This window comes from Cibotium barometz, chromosome 54 (genome assembly GCF_041138505.1).
Source record: "Cibotium barometz isolate CiBa-2024 chromosome 54, ASM4113850v1, whole genome shotgun sequence".
Taxonomy (NCBI): domain Eukaryota; kingdom Viridiplantae; phylum Streptophyta; class Polypodiopsida; order Cyatheales; family Cibotiaceae; genus Cibotium; species Cibotium barometz.
Genome location: NC_141099.1, coordinates 31717193 through 31738089, shown reverse-complemented (window position 1 = coordinate 31738089; position 20897 = coordinate 31717193). Strand labels below are relative to the sequence as shown.

Here is a 20897-nt window from a genome sequence, read left to right as displayed (position 1 = left end):
GCTCCTCAATCAGAGATCGTTTGCCAGTGCCTCCCATAAAGCTCCCGACAAGGGTGTAGTCGCCAACACAAATAGGGAAGAGTAGATGAAGCTCTTACCCTCGTACCACTTCCTGTGCTTCTCTTGCTTGCAGAGCTCAGCCCCTAGCATGAACCAGGCTCTGATACCATGAAAAGATGTAGGGGAGAAGAGAGCTTGAGCTCTTGCAAGCACACACACACTCACAAAACCCTAAAAGAGAACACACAAGGTGAGAGGCTGAAAATATTCTTCTTCTTCTTCACACAACACTCAACACACCATATACAAAGATAAGAGTACACACAATATGAAAAGTACTCAACCAAATATATACTAGGGTTCTCTATAGTGTGCACCCAACTAAATGAGCTGGCGCTATAACTATGCCACCCCAGTCTCTAGAATGGCTGTCACACAGCTTGTCATCCCACTGGCTGCATATCACCCATGATCTCACCAACCATGCCAGTGGTGTAAGTGTGGGGCCTATCCCCCATGCAAGTCATCAATGTCCACCGCCTCACTAGATGAGCTCGATATCTCAACATATTTACAGGTGTGATTGCCACTTGTCTATAAAAGGCATTCCATGAGATTAATTATGGAGATTGCATTCTTAGATTAAGTGTTTGCACAAGCCCAAGCGGCCTTGGATAGCCATGGACATATATTTTAAGTATGGAGATAAGGGTCAATTTGTATTCTCGCCATTCATTCTCTTATACAACTAATAGAGTGCTCTTCTTCTCTACTCTCTTGCTCTCTTATGTGTCTTGCTTGCTTGCCTAATTTAATTAAAGATACTATATGCTCATTATGTATGTGTGAGTGCATGTGAGAGAGGGAGATTGAGTGAGAGGAGGGTCGAGCTTCCATTGGAGTGTAGCAGCGAGACATTGGAGTGGAGCTTTGGAGTGTGGCTATGCGGTAACATCGTCTCCTAAAAGAATCCAACTACAAACGATCATGAGGTGAGTGACACACGTTGCCCATGCAATTTTGAGCTAGGCTATGGAATATTAGCTTCTCAATTTGAGCTGCTTTTTTTATGCTCCCGAGTGCGATTGGGAAAAGCCCCACAACCTTGGTTAGTTCTTGCACTCTTTCTATGGTGCAACGGCTTCCCAAATATCAAAATCATGGAGTATGTCAAATCGTGAATCTAGAGTTTTCTCGGGAGGTTTCTGAATCACAATCATAAGACTTTCATTCCAAGGAGCTGCAGTTCATCCTCCCTCATTGCCCTCAAACAATTATGTGCCTACACCATCAGCCTCAGGCTAATAATAGAGGACTCTAAAAAGGAAGGAGGGTTCTCAATGGACAAGAATCCCAGCACAAGCATTCACGAGGTGAGTGACACACCTTGCCCATGCAATTGTAAGCTAGGCTATGGAAGATTAAATTCTTGGTTTGAGTTGTTTTATGCTCTTGAGTGTGGTTGGGAAAAGCTCCACAACCTTGGTTAGTTCCTACACTCTTTCTATGGTGCAAGGGCTTCCCAAATGTCAAAATCATGGAGTATGTCAGACCGTGATTCTAGAGTTTTCTCAGGAGTTTTCTTAATCACAACCGTGAGACTTTCATTTCCAAGGAGCTATAGTTCATCCCCTAGTGCCCTCAAACAGCTATGTGCCTAAAACCATCAATCTCAAGCTAATAATAGAGAACTTTAAAAAGTAAAGAAGGTGTTCGTGCTAGTCAATGGACTGATTAAGCTTTTTATTTTTCAATATCATGGAAATTAAGGATGAGAGCCTCGATCCCTTGTATCAAGACCCGGGTTCACCACTATCCTGGGGGCAGGGAAGATGGCAGAACCCTTAAAAAAATACCAAGGGAAAGGCAGCCAAACCTATCCAAAAGGCCCATAGCATAATACCCAACCATATCAAGATACTGGAGAACAAAAAAGGTATACTTTTAGTACCACTCTCCTAGGTGTATGTAACTCGTGAATGATGCTGAAGTAAAGGAGAAGCTTAACCAAACAAGCTCAGGAGTGTGGCAAGGGTAGTATAATACAAAGTGAACGCCACAAGAAATACCAAATTCTTGGCCTCTTACCAATTATAGGGATCCAATAGAGGAATAGTCATCAGTAGATATGGGATAAAAAAGGTAATACTAATTACAAAGAAGCTCATCTGAGAAGCCTTGCACCTACCTTTTAAAACTAAGCTCACACACTTCTCAAAGAACTATATTTCTTGGACATTTTCCTAAACAACAAAGTTAATAATAATGTCACCAAATTCTCTTCTCTCTAGGATCCAAAGCTATAGAAATCATGCCTAGTGGCATCTATGATTATGTGGGTCAAGCCATAAGACAGATTCAATGGGGTGGATATGCACAAGGTTTATAGGTTGCACAAAGGAAAGAAAGATGATTGGGCTAGCATGCTACATAGGGACTTCACCCATTACCTAAGCAAGCATGGAAACAAGGTGGTCAACCCATACATCCTCACACAATTAGAAGAGCATTCGGTAGTATTAGCAGAAACAAAATATTTCATGGCAAACTTGGGTTAGGCTCCCCATTGCTAGCAATAGAACAGACAAAGAAGAAGAGAGTAAAGACCACCCCCAATGCCTGATCTCTATTTTCCCAACACGCTCAACCCTAACTCATGCTAAAGGAAAAGACAGTACAACAGGAGATGTCCCAACCAGCCCACCACCACCTTCTCCATCTCCCCAAGAACCTACAACCATAGAAATCTAGGGAGATACTACAACTCTTCAAAGCATGCCAATAATGGAACCTGAGGTGTTGAGCACTATAGCCAAAAGGAAAGCCCACCTCTACCGAGCCTCTACCATAAGAACATGGCTCCTTGTGTTTTTGATGACCGTGTTGAATTGGAAGAAGTAATTGCCCAATTTCGAACTTGAGTCGTGAATTCTCTTCCTTCAAGAAACATGAATGGACATAAAGCGTTCAAGTAAGATATGGCAATGAGGTGGAGATGGAAGCAATGTAGAAAAGGTGAGATGAGGAGAAAAATAAAGAGGATTTATTCAAGCCACTTCTCCTCTTCATCTATAGGACATGGACAAAACATCTAGGAGGCTCATTGTATATGAGCTCAAAAAGGGCCTCCTTCACTGCCTCCAAATAAAGTACAACAAGGTGGAAGAGTACTTCCAACAAAGTGGAAGATTACTTCCAACAAGTTGAAAGGCAAGATTACAATATGGAGACCTATTTCTCTAACCTCAGTATTTTATTGACCCAAATAATGGAGAGGAATTTTCGCATGTAAGCAATCACATGCTTAAAAGATATGCTCGGCACAGGTAGATTAGGTGACCAAGGACATTCACATTAAGCATAAGGAGCTGGAAGACACCAACACACAAGTATAAGAACTCCTTATGTAGCTAGAGTACCATGAGTAGAAGGTGATGCATGAAAGAGACCAACATACACAACTACAAATCCAGGTGGAAGACCTCACAGAACAACACAAGCTCAAAGTTGCCAATTTTCAAGCCAAGGCACACATTAAAGTACTATAATTATAGGCCAAGCTCACTCATGAAGGAAGACAATCTTGCTGCTCCCTTAAAAAAAGACTAGAAGAAAAGGACAAGGAATTTCATGCTATAGAAACAAGTTTGAAGGCATAAATGGTAGGTTTGGAGGGTCAAGTGCCACAAGCAAAGAAAGTATATGAGATTAGTTGTGAGATTTATGAAATTCAAGTCAAAGATCTCAAAGAATACGTGCAAATCTTATAATATGCTTCAAAGCCATCAGCACGTGATCTCACATCTAAATAAATAGATTTTGGATACACACACAACCACAGTAGGTTTACAAGCAGAGGTAGCAATCCTATCAAAACAAAGAGATAACCTTGCCACTCAACACACCTAGATCATTGAAGCCTTCCAAAAAAGAGAACTAGATGTGGCTAGAGCATTAGCCACCCAAGTTACCCTTCTCTCCAACAACAACTAAGCCAGCACAAAGAGCCAGTCGAAGTCAATGATGATACATCGATAAGCTAGTGGGGAAAGGGTAACCCCTCTAGCTGGCCTTCCAGTCATTCCTCGAGCCTCTTCACAGACCTTTTCCTTATTCTTTGCTTCACTAACACTCTCTCTCTCTATCAGTATAACATAAATCTAAGTGAGGAAGTAAACCAAGGGGATATGGCATTGATTAAACAGAATACCACAAGATATGTCACTCCCATAGTCATAATGGTTATATTTAATGGGGCTCTCGAGCTAAGGGAGGGAAAAACTATATATATATATATATATATATATATATATATATATATATATATATATATATATATATATCATCTACTTAACTTTCAATCTTAGCGTAGACTACTAATAAATTCAACTAGCTTTAATGAAGGCGAGGAGCTCCTAAAGCTCATGAAACCTACTAGCATTGATTCTTTTATTTCTTCCCTCCCTAAAATACAAAAAAAAACATTGAATGGATGCTCACACCACTTAGGTGCGTAGAAACCTAGGACACACACTAAAACCCCCAAGGGCTTCACCTAGAGCTCATGAAACCTACTAACATTGATTATTTTATTGCTTCCATGGGGCCGCAATGAAATATCCGTTTGTTGAGTACACATGTTTACAAGGGCCACCAACCCATCATGCCTTGATTCTTTGAAACCTAGTAGACACCCCTTCCAATGGTGCTTAACCACATCTTGACGTCAAACTCGATGGGGTCCAATTGTAAATAGACCTAATATCCCTTCTTAAATTGCATCCCAAGCCAAGCATCATGCTCATCCCTCACATTGTGCAAGAGCATAGATTCTATTGTTTCTTTTGGCCTTCTCCTTGACGAAGATGCACAACCCTCCATGGTTGCTTATGTTGGAATAATAACTGGAGAGAGAGAGAGAGAGAGAGAGAGAGATGCACAACCCTCCATGGTTGCTTATGTTGGAATAATAACTGGAGAGAGAGAGAGAGAGAGAGAGAGAGAGAGAGAGAGAGAGAGAGAGAGAGCGCTATGGAGATTTGAGTTGTTGGTTTTGGGGGAATGGAGTGTAGGGTGATCTTGGAGGGGAGAATGGAGTGTAGGGTGATGTTGGAGGGGAGAATGGAGTGTAGAGAGAGAATATGGAGGTGAAAAAATCTCTTTTTTGATACAATATGGTTTGGTTTGGGTTTTTAGGGGGGGAAATTACTTTTGGAAAAAACCCATTTTTAGGGTTTTTTGACTCACGAGATTGATGGGGGGACTGAAAAATGATGGAGCCCTTCTAATTTTAGTTACCTACTCTTACTTTATGGAGCCACCCCCCCCACCCACCATTTATGAAGGCTAGCCCCTACTTTTTGAACCCCACATTTGTATTGAAGACAAGCCTAGTTGCCCCCTACTTTTGGAGGAGACCAAATGTGCACATTGCTCTCTTCCCTTTGGTCCATTGCTAAATGAGGGTCATTAACAAAGGGCCCAAAATATTTCCAAAGGCTTTCTAATGATTATGCGGGACCATGTCTCAATGAAGGAAATATATATAGACCTAAGAATATGAGTAAAGCCTTACTCATAGGTCATAGCTTGTATTTTTCTTTAAATTAAGCTTTGAAGAATGAAGTTTTACCCCTAATCAAATCAAGAGAGAGAAAATTATGAAAATTTGGAAGATAAATAGTCCATAGAGGCTAAGAGAACTAGGAGAATAATAGAGAATTCATTTCAATCGAAGGGATAAAATAAGGAAGTTGTGTGTAGAGAGAAACTTTTGTAAAGAATATTCTATTGCATCCTAAAGTGTTTACAAAAATACACTTAAAAATGCAAAGTCTACATTGATTTCAAGACTAACCTCAAATAGTCCCCTATTTTTTAGTATTAAAAAGTTCCTAAGAAAATTAGAATTAGGGAATTAGAATTCTCTAAAATGAAATGGGAAAGTTGGTGAAATAACCTTATTTCTAGAGAGATAAGAGACATTAAGATGATAGAAAGAAACCTGGAAATCTAAGATATGGTCTTGACCTTAGGAAAAGAAGAGAATTAATCACTCTTACAAGAAAAAGGACTCTTGATAAATAGAAAATAGGATTAAGAAAGATCTTGAGAAGAATTCCTTGTGATGATATTATGTGGTTTAGACGTTTGGACTACACTATTCAGGGATCTTGAACTACATGGTTGAAGGATCTATAATCACAGTTATGACTCAAGGAAAATGGATGTATCATTAAACTTGCAAAGTTTTACCTGTATATATCAGAATGCATGTGTGATGCATGATTGTTTAATCATGTTTTACTTCTTTTTTGACAATGTATTCATTAGAGATTTGCTTTTGTGGATGCCTATGAAGGTACCACACAGGTGCATGGTTTATTACCGTGTGGATGTCACCCTAGAGGTGAGTCTTGTATCATTAGAGATTTGCTTTTGTGGATGCCTATGAAGGTACCACACAGGTGCATGGTTTATTACCGTGTGGATGTCACCCTAGAGGTGAGTCTTGTATCATTAAGACAATTTTCCAAGACCTTGAGCCATCTTGGTAGGATGTAGGTGTGCTCCCAAAGTGAGTGAAGCAATGTAGGTGTGCTCCCAAAGTGATTGATGTGATGGATAAGAAGCGACTCTAGGTGTATTGGGCAAGGTAGGTCTGGGGGCTAGCTCTTATGAGACTAGCTGCCTAGAGGCTCCTTACGTCGGGAGTGGTATAGCTATTAGAAAAATCTCCCTATGACTGTTGGATTTAGATGTGAGACTTGTGGGGTCCTCGGTCAACATAGTTTTCGGGAGTGTTTGGGCTCATTAGTGCATACCTCCTTAGTTTGAGCATCACGATCGTAGTGTATGGAGATATTGATGGATTTTTATAGAGTACTATAGTGATTGTATGTTGACATATTTGGACATAATATCTATTGAGATTTCAATAGTTTCATTATGGTTTATAAATTGTGGAGTACGTGTGTGAACTCAGTTTTCTCTTGGGTGTGTGAGTAATGAAAAAGGGGATTTCAATTATGGTTGTGTGAGTTCACACTAGCTCCATAGGCCTTGTGGAGAGCATGATAGGTTAGACCCATGGGATTGGAAGGTCCTAGGCTGATGCTATTAGATTTAGTTAAAGTTGATAAAGAATTAAACAAATGTGGGTGGTACCCAAGTGGACCCGAAATTGTAGGTGCTTTCTAAACTGCGACCAAAATTGTGTGTAAATATAGAAACTTGGAAAAATTTGATAATTAGATTTAGATTATAGTTTATATTTTTAGCAAAATCAAGGTAGAATTGTCATCTTCATAATCAAAGAATAAGACATTATGTTGAGCTTAGGGGAGCAGCCGCCATAACGACTCTTTTGTGAGTGGTTATTAAGAAGACAGTCATTTGGATGAATCATACTCAATTTATACCTTAAGGTCTATTCCAATCTAGCTAATTCAAGAAAGATGTTGGATAGCCCAGTGATAGGACATTGATGTAAATAGGCTCCAAATGAGTCACTCTACCATTAGTATAGTCTTTTGATGTATAGTTATTTAGAATTATTAAGGGTAGTCATCCTAGCATCATGTCACACCCATAACCAACACTCCCCCTCGAGCTCTACCCTAGACTTCAAGTAGGCTTATGAACTTGTGGAACTTATCTATACCCAAATGCCTTTGTGGAGATGGCAATTGCTTAATCCTTTGTGTTGACATACACAAAAGATAGATCACCTAAGAACCTTCTTCCTCACAAAGTGATAATGTGCCACCTCAATGTGCTTTGTCTTAGCATGATACATTGGGTTACTCACCAATGTATGCTATTGCTCATATTATCATAATAAGCAACAATAGCCACCTATCCATGAGCTCACCCATATCTGCCAGTAGATTTTACAACCAATCTACGTAACATGTTGCCATAGCAACACCCCTATCCTCAGCCTCTATACTTGACAAAAAAGTCATTTATTTTTTTGTGCTTCTCTAGCTACCAATAATAGCACTACCAAAAGAAAACATAAAGCTGCTTGGAGATCTCTTGTTTAAGATACTACCAACCTAATCTGCATCTATATATCCATGTCCTTGTACCTAATCTCCAGCCACATAGAAGACTCATAGAAGAGTCCATAGTGTACTATGGACTTTATATATCTGTGTATCCTCCTAGCCACATTTAAACACATCCAAGTGTGGCTTCTTGCATATATTGACTCATGAACCCAACAAGAGAGCTCAAATCTACCCTAGTCATAATCATGAATGCAAGTGTTATACATAGTAGGATCCTCCTAAAAGACCACCTATACCTACAACCATTTGTGTGTTCTACTCTAATAGCTTACAACCTATCATCCCATATTTGGACATGTCCAAATATTTAGACATGCTTTTAAAAATCATTCTACCTCTATAATACCGAAATATTTGGACATGCTTCTCTATAATGTGAAACTGATGATGATGCAATGTCATTTGTAGTCATTGATGGTGAAAAGGACAACTACGTGTGTGTGTGTGTGTGTGTGTGTGTGTGTGTGTGTGTGTGTGTGTGTGTGTGTGTGTGTGTGTGTGTGTGTGTGTGTGTGTGAGAGAGAGAGAGAGAGAGAGAGAGAGAGAGAGAATAGAATTTAAATTTAGATTTAGGGATCGTGAAGCGAACATGGGCAGTGAAAAAATAAAACCAAGTTTTTAAGAAGCTTTTCATGGCGAAATGACTTTTTTCATGGCGTGAAAAACCAGTTTTCAATCCTCTAGGAGGGGATGACAGTGAAACCTCCTCTATGGGGGGAAAATTCAACTCGCAAGTGGAAATAGCTTGGAAATGAATTTAGCACGAAACCTGTGAGGTGGAAGGGAAAGAGGAGGTGGATATGGTCCTTGAGACTACCTTAGGATGAATAGGAGCAAGGATTTTAGAGGTTGTATCTGGAATGTGATGGGGCTTAGAGATAAGAGGAACAATGCTGCTTTTTGGGATCTAGGACCAAGGAATGGGGGTTTTCGATTATGGCTATTCAAGAGCACAATATTTTTTGCCAGAATACCTATAGGAGAGATAGATTTAGGGAATTGATGGTTTAGTATGGAGGGGTGGGCTCAGGCTATAGTGGGATATTGACTATCATTAAAAAAAATTTAAGGATTTTGATAGTTGAGGTCCAAATACATGGGGAAAGGATGTGTGTGGTCAATATTTATGGGGCTCATAATTATAAAGTGATAGGTGAGATGGAGTGGATTAACAAATTGGATATGCAATGTCCTTGCATTCTTCTAGGGATTTCAATATGGTGGAAAGACAATTGGATAGGTGTGGGGGGAACACCATTCTATTTGGACAAGAAAAAAGGAAATGGGAAAGTCTGAGGGGAAGCTGGGATTGATTGATGGATGGAACCTAGGTAGCTAGAGGTCTGAACTAGGCCACACATATTTTAGTCTTTATTACTTTGGTTCCTCTTCTAGAATTGACATGGTTTTTTTAGTCAACATGCCTCTTGGATCCCCCACACTTTGAAGGTGGAAAGTGGAAATTAATCCTTGCTCAGCTCTATTTGATCCCGTGCCTTTGAAATGGGATGGCATGTGACTGATGGGGATGGCATGTGACTGATTGGGAGGAGGGAAAACCTAAGCACTTTCCTAGAGGGAAATTGAGCGTGAATAACCTCTTGCTCAAAGATGATCTATTTATTGCCTATACAGAAGAAGCCATTGGCAGCCTGAGAAGGAAAAGGGCCAGGGATGGTCATGGAGATCCTTTGCTAATGAAATGCAAGGTATAATTAGGAGATTGGGAAATTAAGAGCTAAAGAGAAAAGACAAGAAAGGAGGAGATAGAGAGAGTACTTGGAGCTCTTGTAGAAGAAAAGACAAACTGGGAAACTGACTAAGGAAGTGGTTGACTTATATATTAGATGTCAAACATTCCTAAAAAGAGAGGATGATTTGGCTAGCTTGGGACAAGTTGAGCCTGCCTAAGAGGGAAGGTGGCATTGGGATTTCGCACTTACCCGTTCATGCTTAAGCTAGGATAGCTATGAACCTTTCTAAATGATTACTCCAAGAGGAGACTTGGACCAAGATGTTAATGGAATTGGTTGAGGATTCTGATGTGCTTCTTAAAGGCAGGTGGATGGGATTAAGATAGAAGGATAAGCTGTTATGTTATGATCCCCTAAGATGTGATTTGATGATCTAACTTCTGACTAAGGAGGCTCTTGTACATACTAGGCTTTCCTAACAAATGCTATCATGTGACATGGCTGCATAGGTCTGGAACTGAAGGCAAAATTGCCTAAGTATGGGCCAAAGACCAAAAGGTGGTATTTGAAAGAGAAGATATCAAACTATACATTTATTGCCTTTATTGAGTACCCCTTGGGTACAAGACCTATGGTAAAAGTATGGACTAAAGGAGAGTATATGGAGAAGTAATCCCCAAAGGGCTGCACCACACAGGCTATGATTTTTGCTTGTATACAACTAGGCTATTATATTTCTTGGGAGCAATCCTCCTTTGTTTGGGAGGATGAGAGGTGGGACCGGATATGTAGCTTGTTAAACAGTGAAATGGTGGGAGTTTAGAAAGAGATGTATTTGGGTCTTGTATATAATTGTTGATAAGTTCTTAATATAATATATATTTCCAAAAAAAAAGAATTTGTAGTAATCTAGTAATATTTAGTTAAAATTATAAGATTTGAAGTAATCTAATATTTAATAAAATATGTACTACTATCTAAGCACAAATGTTGACATGTAAATATGGATGGATTGATGGTTATATCTTTTCTATCTATACTAAGGAATAGAAGCCTTAAGTGAATTAATTAAAATTTCTATCCTTTAAGCTCCCATGTAGTGTACATACTTCTGGAATTTTTGTCTTAATAGCCCACTTAAAATTAGTTATTTTGGGGGATCTAAAAATATATATTTTTTGGTCACAATTTTGACTCATAAAATAGCCACACTTTTTTGAGGACCTTGTGAAATAGCCATTGAGCTAAGAATAGCCCCCATTTTTCTCAATGGGGTGCATGGGGTGAGCTAGAGAAGAAGAGATCTCTCACCTTCCAACAAAGTGAAGTTTTTCATTGTTGAGGAGAGGTGAAAAGAAGATAAGGTTGGAGTGGATGGTGCCAAAGATGTAAGAAAGCAGAGCTCTATAAGGTTTAAAGAAAAAAAATATCAAAGAAGAAGGATTTATCCACAGAGATTGTGATAGCTTTAAAATAAAAACAAGAGAGCATCTAAGAAGAAGGGATGTAAAATGACTTGTATACACACTTCTTACTCAAGGCTTTGGGTGTCCAATGGCCTTTCATACTAGAGTAATCCTATTTTGACCATTATATCCTTGCAAACTTAGTACAACATGATGTCTTTACATCAATGTGAAACTATAGATTCACTTTAGCCTTAATGCGGAATTGATTATCTAGAAAAATTGGATGTACGCATTCCAATTGGACACATGAATACATGAAACACAGGGATAGGCCCAACCCTGAACCTTGATAACTCTTGGGGGAGGAAGGATGCCAACTCTCACCTAGATCCTTCTTTCTTAGGTTATTAAATCAAGCCAAAAAAAAAAAAAAACTATAGTAAATGTTGATACATAGATATTAAAACTATCAATAGCACGGACTATGTACATATTGAAGTGACATTTAACTAATACAACCTTAGAACATGAGTTTCCCCCACCCCTCCCTCTCCTCCTCCTCTCTCTTTCCCTCCCTCTACTCGTTGAATGAGCCCTTTGAGGCCTTTTATAGAGAAATATGGACCTTAAATATAGAAAGGATATGGGTGAATGCATGCAAATAGAAAGCATATGGGTGAATGTATGCAAATAGAAACGAAATGGGGGGTCATCATTTTATTGCCTTGTATAGAGGGGATATGGAGCTCATCATTTCACTGACTTTTTCAAGCATTAATCATTACATACACTAAAATGAAACCTAGAAAAACACTCTAATTCTTGAAAATCCCTGAGAATACATTTAATGGAAATGTAAAAAACATGTTGGTGCCATAAATGGCATATGATATATAAGAGGAAGTGACATAAAATATTATGTGATGAGTGGGCTCAAAAAGGAGTAAGGAAACGATCCCAAGTAAATTAGAATGTATGTCGTTTCTTCTTCTACGGGCAACAAAGGTGTACAAAACTGGCCTCGGCGTCAACTTTTGTGTTCTCGGTGTGAGCTTTTATGGTTGTAATGGCAGCAGATCAATCGGATGCAGAGCGCAGGCATATCATCTCAGAATCTCACGCTCAAACAGACGCACTGCGGCGCATGCCATACGGTCATGAGGATCCATCGACAGATCATGACGCAGCGGGCACGCAGCTTGAAATCCAAGAGGCAAATGAGGAGATGGAAGCGTGGCCGTTCTTGACCAAGGCCCTGCTGTCGGCGATGATCGGCGGCCAGCAGCCGCCGGACAGCGCAGCCGCAGCTCTCGTGGTCGCCATCAAGCCCGTGGTGGAGGGCTGGGCTGCTGCCCGGGCGAAGCTAACAGACGCCGACGTGCACACGGCCGAGCTCAACGACAAGCGAGCGAGGCTCCTCTCGCAGGTAAATGCGCTTAGGAATAAGCTCGCAGACGCCGAAAGCCTTCTCAGGATCAAGAACGAAGAAAGCGAAGACCTGAGACGCACGCTGGAGGGCAAGGAGCGCGAGGTGGAGGCCTTCCAGAAGATGGTTGACGAGTTGGAAGAGCAGGCGGCGGAGGCGAAGGCCAAAGCGGACGCAGCTGTAGACGCTCGTAAGAAGGAAGAAGAGGAGAAAATGCGAGAGGAAAAGGGTGCCGAGGCCACCGTGGTGCACCTCATACGTGAGGCCGAGGAGAAAGAAGCAGCACAGGCTCACCAGATCGTCCTGCTCCAGGAAAAGGTTAGGTTGGCTCCTCCATTTATAACCCCTTTCACAGTCAGGTTCTCTGATCCTTCTTTGCATAGTTCCTAGCTTCTCTCTTTTTTTTTTTTTTGCTTGCTTAGTTTGTTTATATCATTGATAAGGTTTTAATATACCCTTCTTATATGGCCAATTTTTTTCTAACCCTTCCTTTCATAGGTTATCATTGACAAGGTTTGAATGTACCATTCTTCGTATATGGTCAATTCTTTTCTAACCCTTTCTTTCATAGATTAAGGCTTGCAATAAGGAGGTAGCAAGACTACAAGAGCAACTCAAAGTGTCCACATCAAGAATCATGTCCTTAGAGGAGGAAATAGCCCAAAAGGATGCTGATTATTCAAGCTTGGATGCATATCTCTCTCAGACTATTAACCAGAAGCAAGCACTTGAGTTTGAACTTGCCTTCCATCATGAAAGAGTTTCCACCTCCTAAATTCTTATTGGATAAATCTACTTCATACATTTTCCTCTCTAATGTCATGCCTACATAGCTTATTCCATTATAATAGCTCCCTTTTGTTTAGCAAATTGTAGTGCTAGAAAAAACCCATCGGACTCAAACTAAACAATTGGTAGAAGCTAGTCAAAAATTAGAGAAAACATCCTATAGAGTTGAATTATGTATTAGTTTTTTTTTTCAAAGAAGCCATCTAGAACTTTCTGAAAATGGACTCAACAATTGATGTCATGCCTATGATTTTGTGATTTTCGACGTGGAGGTCAACTATGGCTAAGGGGAAAATTATCGTTTCGTGAGTTTTCTAATATGAACAAGTGTTCCTAGTGTAGAGAGTGGAGTTGGTCTCTCTAAACATTAGTTGCATGTTGGGCTTGTCATGGTGGCAAGAAGGCCATGTATACTTGTGGGTGGAAGGATGATGAGGGGGGACTAGAATAGAAAGGGAAAATTTTTCGCTTTAATCGTGGTGGAAGATGTCATTGGAAGGGGAGGTTGTGAAAGGGATTGCCTAGCTTTGGCGATGAAAAACATCACTAGGAGGGAAGGTTGTGCAAGGAGAAATATAGAATTTCTCATTATGGTGGTCTTGTGATCCTATTAATTGCGGTTCAAAGAGAGAGAGAGAGAGAGAGAGAGAGAGAGAGAGAGAGAGAGAGAGAGAGTACAACATATAGTTGCTACTATAACAGAGATAAAGAGAGAGAGGGTGCATGCAAAAAATTCGTCCCATTGCTTTAATTATAGTTGTGTCATTGTAGGTTAGCTCAAGGGGGACTAAGGGGTGATTTTGAAGCTTTAGAGGCCAAATTATTTATAGGAATGATGCATAAAAATTAGAGCATATAAAGAGAGAAATTTTATGATTTTTTGTATAAGTTATTAGAATAAAGTGTTATGAGATTGACAGGAAACATTATAAGGTAAGACTAGAAAAGATTATTTATATGTAAAAGGTTTGCATATAAATAAGGTTCAGGGGATTTCAAATTGGAAATACCTAAAGAAATGGTTTAATAGGCATTAAGGTCAATGTAAAAGGGATGTAGATGGTGCATAAGGGAAGCCCAAAGGCCACAGAAGTAGGCGCCTCCTTCTAGGGGGAGTTGAGGAGGCATTGGATAGTGAAAGGGCCATGCCTAGCCATTGAAAGGTCAAGGGGCTGAAGTTAGAAGGTCATGCATCACCTAGGCCTATATAATCATGTGTTTAGGGTCCATTTTTGGAATATGGTTGGGTGGATAATCAAAGTTCTCGTCTTACAAGTCCTCAAGCTTATGATGCAAGGAGCATTACATTGGTATCAGAGCTAAGTTCTTTCTTTTCCATGTTTCCATTGAGCTACTCATTGCTAGCTCTAATCTCTACTCCTTAATCTCTTCTCTATTCATTTCCATAAGCTAATCCTTAATTTCTTCTCTATTCATTTCCACAATCCTAATATTCCTCAAATCTTCTTCATACAAATACTTATTGCTTAATAGATTGGGCATACCTCTTGCTAAGTGATTGAGCATACTTCTTACCTAATAAATTTGGCATCCTTTGGAGATTCTACATGAAGCAAGTGGAGTACACGACAATCTTGAAGAATCATTGAAGCACATATAAACAAGGAGGAACCAATGGAATTGTTCTTCACATCATTAGAGACAATTCATATTTACCCAACCAAGTAAGGTTGTTGTGTTGCATCTTTTTTGCTTTGTAAGAAACTTTTAATTTTGCTTATTGTTAGAGTAAATGGCTTCTCAAGGTGGGAAGGATGAAAATGGGAAGAAGGGAAAAAACCCAATGTCCTCTTTCCACATGGGAAGAGGATATTACAAAAACAAATGAAATAGATATGCAAGATCTAGATCTTAATGAGTATGAGAATATAGAAATGAAGGAAATGGAAAAAAATATCTAATATAGAGAATAAACTTGAGAAAATGATGGGTTATCTTAGCTTCTTGATGGGAGGAGGGAAAGGATTTGTTGAAATATACAAGGGAATAGGGTGTGTGCGGGAACAAGCCCTTGGTTAGTAGAGGCTGTAAAAGAGAATGTGTAAATGTGAGAGAACCTGTGAAAAGGTCAGAAGAATCTACTGGGAGAGAATAAAGGGTAGCATGAGAAGATTTAGGAAGTGTGGAGATATTTTGGGAGAGGTGGAGATATTCTGGGAGAGGTGGAGAGAATCAAGCAAAAGAGGTGGAGTGAATCAAGGAGAAATCAGTGGGATTAGATGCTTGGATGTAAACTCTATAAATTGAGGTATTGGCCTAATGAGAATTTGCTAGTTTTTGATTATCCATGCCTACATTAAGCTATTAGTTAATTACTCACTAATCATATCTTAATTACTCACTAATCATATCTTAATTATCATCTAATCACTTTGTTAATGATATTGATTCTAGCATTTGATCCACCATAGCTCATCACATTGCTGTAATTTCAACATGGTATCAGAGTTTAGCCTAGAATCCATCAATTTGTGAGCTCATTATCTTGCTAATCATTTTGCTGATTAGGATTAGTAGAAAATTAATATTTTTCCTCTTTTTCAACTATTCTCTGCACCCCCAGCTGGTGGAGGAGCTCTATCTCCTTACACACTCAACATTAGCTCCATTGCTTCTAGCCATAGATAGCCAACACCCTTGTGCTCCAGCCAGTTGAATCAACGCAGCAAACCGCCCATGCAAGCGCCCAATTTTTGCTGATTAAGAAGCGCCATTTTTCTATAGCAAATCAAAGATCTCTACTTCATCCAACCAAATGGGTCTAATTCCTCTTAGTCCCAAGTGTTTTCAAGCATGCTCTACAAGCTGGTGAAGTCAGAATTCAATTTGATCAAGTCTACAGTGAGATCCAAGCTCTTCATCAAATCTGCAGGTGACTTTGGTAAAACAGAGATTAAGCATTCAATGTTTGGTCAAATCTTGTGTTTCTTGGCTTAATCCTCTACTAGACTAATTGCTATTGATGGCCTTGAAAGGATTTGAGCTCATTTGAACTCTAAGGCCTCAGATCTGGGGCTCCCCGCATACTCTGTTTTTTGCACATAAAACAGAGGATTAATTTGCTAATCAGTAATTAATCAGTACTAATCACTATATTTTGGTGCAATTGAGGGTTCAAATTAACCATTAGGTATCTGATACAGATCCTTATAACTTCATATTGTAATTCGGAGCTAGTTTGATACTCCAACCATTCCGTACAAATTGGTTACCCTTGATTTAATGTAATTTCTGGTGATTTTATGTTGATAAATTTGTTGTAATCATCTCTTAAACACTAGATTGAGTTGTAAAAGGATAGACACTGCCCTTGAATCTTGAAATTGGATCAAGAGGTAAGACCCCCTTCACATCATCATGAGTACAGCACAAGAAATAGCCAAATTCAATGGGGAGCAGTTTTACACATGGCAGACAAAAACCATGTATTTGCTTATGAGGAAAAATCTGTGGGGGCTAGTTGAGGGAAGAGATGAATGCCCAGAGGCGAGAGGGAAAAATCAGTGGAAGAGCAGGAATGAAAAAGCATTGGGACTTATTGCACTCAGTTTAAATGATGAAATCATTCATCACATCACAGGGATACAATGGGCAAAAGATGCATGGGATGAAAATAAATTATTTGGCACACAAGCTAAAAATTCAAAGATAAATCTGTTAATGCAATTCTACAAATTGGATATGAAGGAAAGTGAACCTTTAATCACACACTTGAACAGATATAAAAGCATTAAGCAACAACTGGCAGCTATTGGCAAAAAGGTAGAAGATGATGAGGCACTAGCAGTGCTTCTGAAGAGTGTGGACAAAGGTGAATATGAAAATATTGTAGCAACACTAAAGAATGTACCTGAATTGAATCTACACGAGATAGAAGGAGCTCTACTAGAGCAAGAAAGTAGAGGCATAGAGAAGAAATGGCTCGACTCAATAGCAGAAGAAGAAAAAGCATTCTTCACCCGAGGAGGATTCTCTCAAGGATGAGAACGAGGAAGAGGCAGAGTAGGAGGAAGGACCTTCACTTGCCACAACTATGGAAAGCTAGGACACATGGCAAGAGACTGCTACAGCAAACCCAGTGGAGAAGAAACAACATCGGCAAACTTCATGGAGGCTCTAAAGGAAGTGGAGTCGAATCATCTTTTCTGAGAGAGAGAGAGAGAGAGAGACCCCACAACCCAATGTAACCTGCCCCAACAAAGTAAAACCACCTCTAAGCCACCGATGATGTAGGCCACGTGGTAGATGTATGTGTGAGCACTTTAGTCAAGGTCGTGGGCACTTATAGTAAGCCTTGGACACATAGAGAGAGAGAGTGTCAAGGACTATGAGTTTAGGGACTTGAGGCACTGGTCGTGGGCTATCAAGTAAGAGAGAAACTTGGTACAGGGTCCAGGTGTGCTAAGTTCACTTGAGGGGATATGTGCTAGGCACTGGTCGCGTGGGGACTATCAAGTAAGAGGGAAACTTGGTATAGGGTCCAGGTGTGCTAGGAGTACACTTGAGGGGAGGTGTTGAAATATACAAGTGAATAGGGTGTGTGTGGGAACAAACCCTTGGTTAGAGGCTTAAAAGAGAATGTGTAAATGTGAGAGAACCTATGAAAAGGTGAGAAGAATCTACTAGGAGAGAATAAAGGGTAGCATGAGAAGATTTAGGAAGTGTGGAGATATTCTGGGAGAGGTGGAGATATTCTGGGAGAGGTAGAGAGAATCAAGCAAAAGAGGTGGAGTGAATCAAGGAGAAATTAGTGGGATTAGATGCTTGGATGTAAACTCTATAAATTGAGGCATTGGCCTAATGAGAATTTGCTAGTTTTTTATTATCTATGCCTACATTAAGTTATTAGTTAATTACTCACTAATCATGTCTTAATTATCATCTAATCACTTTGTTAATGATGTTGATTCTAGCATTTGATCCACCATAACTCATCACATTGCTGTAATTTCAACAGGATTAGGAGTAAAAGAAATATCTAAAAACATTGATGAGGGAAGAGAAAATACTCTAGAAAAAGGATTGAATGGATCCATAGTTGAAGAGGGTCCATAAACTAGAGACCAAGGTATGGTATTCAAAGATTTAAAGGCACCCAATTTTAGTGGAGGAGAGAAATAAAGATGTGGTCCATATTTTTCTACAAAAATGGCAAGATTTGCATGTTTTAAGAAATGTGCTTGATTATAACCACCCCATTGAAGCTAGCCTATCCTTTACAAGGCAAAGCTTATAGGTGGTGTGAATGAGCTTAGCAGAAGCTAGGCAAGTACCCAATTATTGGGATTCGTTTAAGGAATTATTCTTAAAGAAATATCTTCTCTCGAAAATCAAGAAGACCAAAATTGGGAGGAGTGGGATAATTGTTCTGTGGAACAAAAGAATTTAAATCTCACTCAATATATAGCTTGCTATAGAGAATTTGTCTTAAAGCTTAAGGGAATAGACAATTTTCAAAAAGTAAGAGGCTTCATTAGAGGCCTAAAAAGGGATTACAAGAAGGAAGTTCACTCCAAAGAGCCAAGAAAAACTTAGATGAGGCTATAAAATTGGTAAAATTTTTTGACGATTCCATGGGTAAGGGTTGTTGCAAGATCAGGGTATCTTGTTTTGTCCAGTTTATGCTCGATAGGGACAATGCTTAAAGAGTAAATTTTTGGGGGCAAGGTACTTCAAATGAGATCAAGCAACTAATAGAAAATACAGATGCACTCAAATTAACCCAACAAAACTTATATTAATATAAACTAGTCTAATTAATCAAAAATACGATGAAATGATACAAAAAAATGATCTTTCCATACTTAGAGTGATCCAATTTGTTTTCCATAGATGCACCATTACAAGTACACTAGTCTCTATAGATTTTATATGATTTACATCAAAATGTCATTTTACTAGAATTAGATTATTGATATTTATGGGCCTTCTGATAACCTAGAAGAATTTTGAAAAAGAGATCATTAAAAATCCAACCATTGGATATGCAATTTTGACTAACCACCACATTATGCTAATGTATCACTATCTACCACTCTTTTGATCTACAAGATTGAGCATTTTAAGTGGTAGTTATTGTGGGTACAAAATGTGGTACATATTATAACACTTTAAAGACCTTGAAATATTTAAAGAAAATAGACAAATAGCTTAAAATTTTCTCAAAAAATCAAGTTAAGCTTTATATTATGTGAAGATATAAGGTCCAAAGTGGGAATCTCATAAGAGTTTATATGTAAAAGATATTAGCATTTTATGGAATCAGTCCAAATTTGGGACAGGGTGTATACATTGAGTTTGTACCTAAGGAAATGAGGACTTTCAACTATCTAATGATTAATAAAATTATGCAACTATATTCCCAACTTTTCATGTGATGGTCCAACAAAATAACTTGAAAGGAAATTCCTTCGTTAGCTAGGAGAGATTAGCCACTAAAGGTAAATAAATGCCTATTTTTTTTACTATTTACAGGGTGCCTGAGTGGACAAAACTTGGCACCCTGATCCTGCAACCACCTGTAATGGTAATCGTAAAGAAAATGATTTAAAAAAAATTCATATAAGCCTCATGAAGAAAATTTTGGCTCTCAAAAAAGAAAGGGTTTTTTCTTTGAAAAGGAAGAACCTCTTTTTAAAAAAATCTTATCCTAGTAAGTTTCTAAAAAAGTAAGATTTTGAGAGAGCGGTAAAAGAAAAACTTTGTTTCTCTTGTCTTGAACCTGGGACATGATAAAAGGAATTGTCCTAAGTCCCAAGGACAAGAACTTACTGTGGGAATGGTAATGATAAGCCTAAAGGAATGCACACTTGAATTATTTTCATTGGGAAAAACACTTTTGAGAAGCTATTTGCACTATACACTAACATTTGAGCTTAAAGGAAAATTTATTACATCACAAGCAAGGAGAGCACAATGTACGATTTTCTCCTTTGACATGTAATATTGAGCTCCAAATTCTTCATCAAGAGGATGAAATAGAACAAATGTTTTTCTGTTATGCAATGCCTCAGTTTGAAAACCATTGTGAAAAGTTTGATTCAAGTATTTGTGAAATAGTTAATTCTTTGAACAATTTATTAGAAGAATTTAAAGATGTTTTTTGGGAAACACTGCCAAAAGATTTACCTTTAGATAGAGAGATAGATCATCCCATAAAAGTTTTAAAGGATTCAAAGCCAATTAGTAAGTCATCTTATACAGTAAGTTTGACAAAAAGACAAGAAGTTGGCTAAATATTTATAAACAAGGCATTATTAGGCCAAGTAAGTATCTCTAGACATCACCAGTATTATTGGGGAAGAATAAAGATGCATTTATATGCACTTGTGCAATTTGATCTTATTTGGGATTGTGTCTCATGGAAAGGAGGTTATCCGTAATATTGGTTCTAGTTAGTGTATACAAGTATGCACTGGGAAAAGGGTTGATGGTAACCAGGTAAAGCTTCTGAGTGATCATGACACTTGAGAAGTAAAAAAGA

The 20897-nt window shown here is 38.8% G+C and overlaps 1 protein-coding gene across 1 annotated transcript; it reads left to right on the top strand.

Annotated features, from left to right (window-relative positions):
* Positions 1-12360: 12360 nt before the first annotated feature.
* LOC147608048 (uncharacterized) lies at positions 12361-13550 on the top strand. Its single transcript, XM_086789564.1, has 2 exons — positions 12361-12922; positions 13176-13550. Exons 1-2 carry the CDS (start codon positions 12404-12406, stop codon positions 13377-13379), a joined length of 723 nt encoding a protein of 240 aa, XP_086645690.1. The 5' UTR covers positions 12361-12403; the 3' UTR covers positions 13380-13550.
* Positions 13551-20897: the final 7347 nt, after the last annotated feature.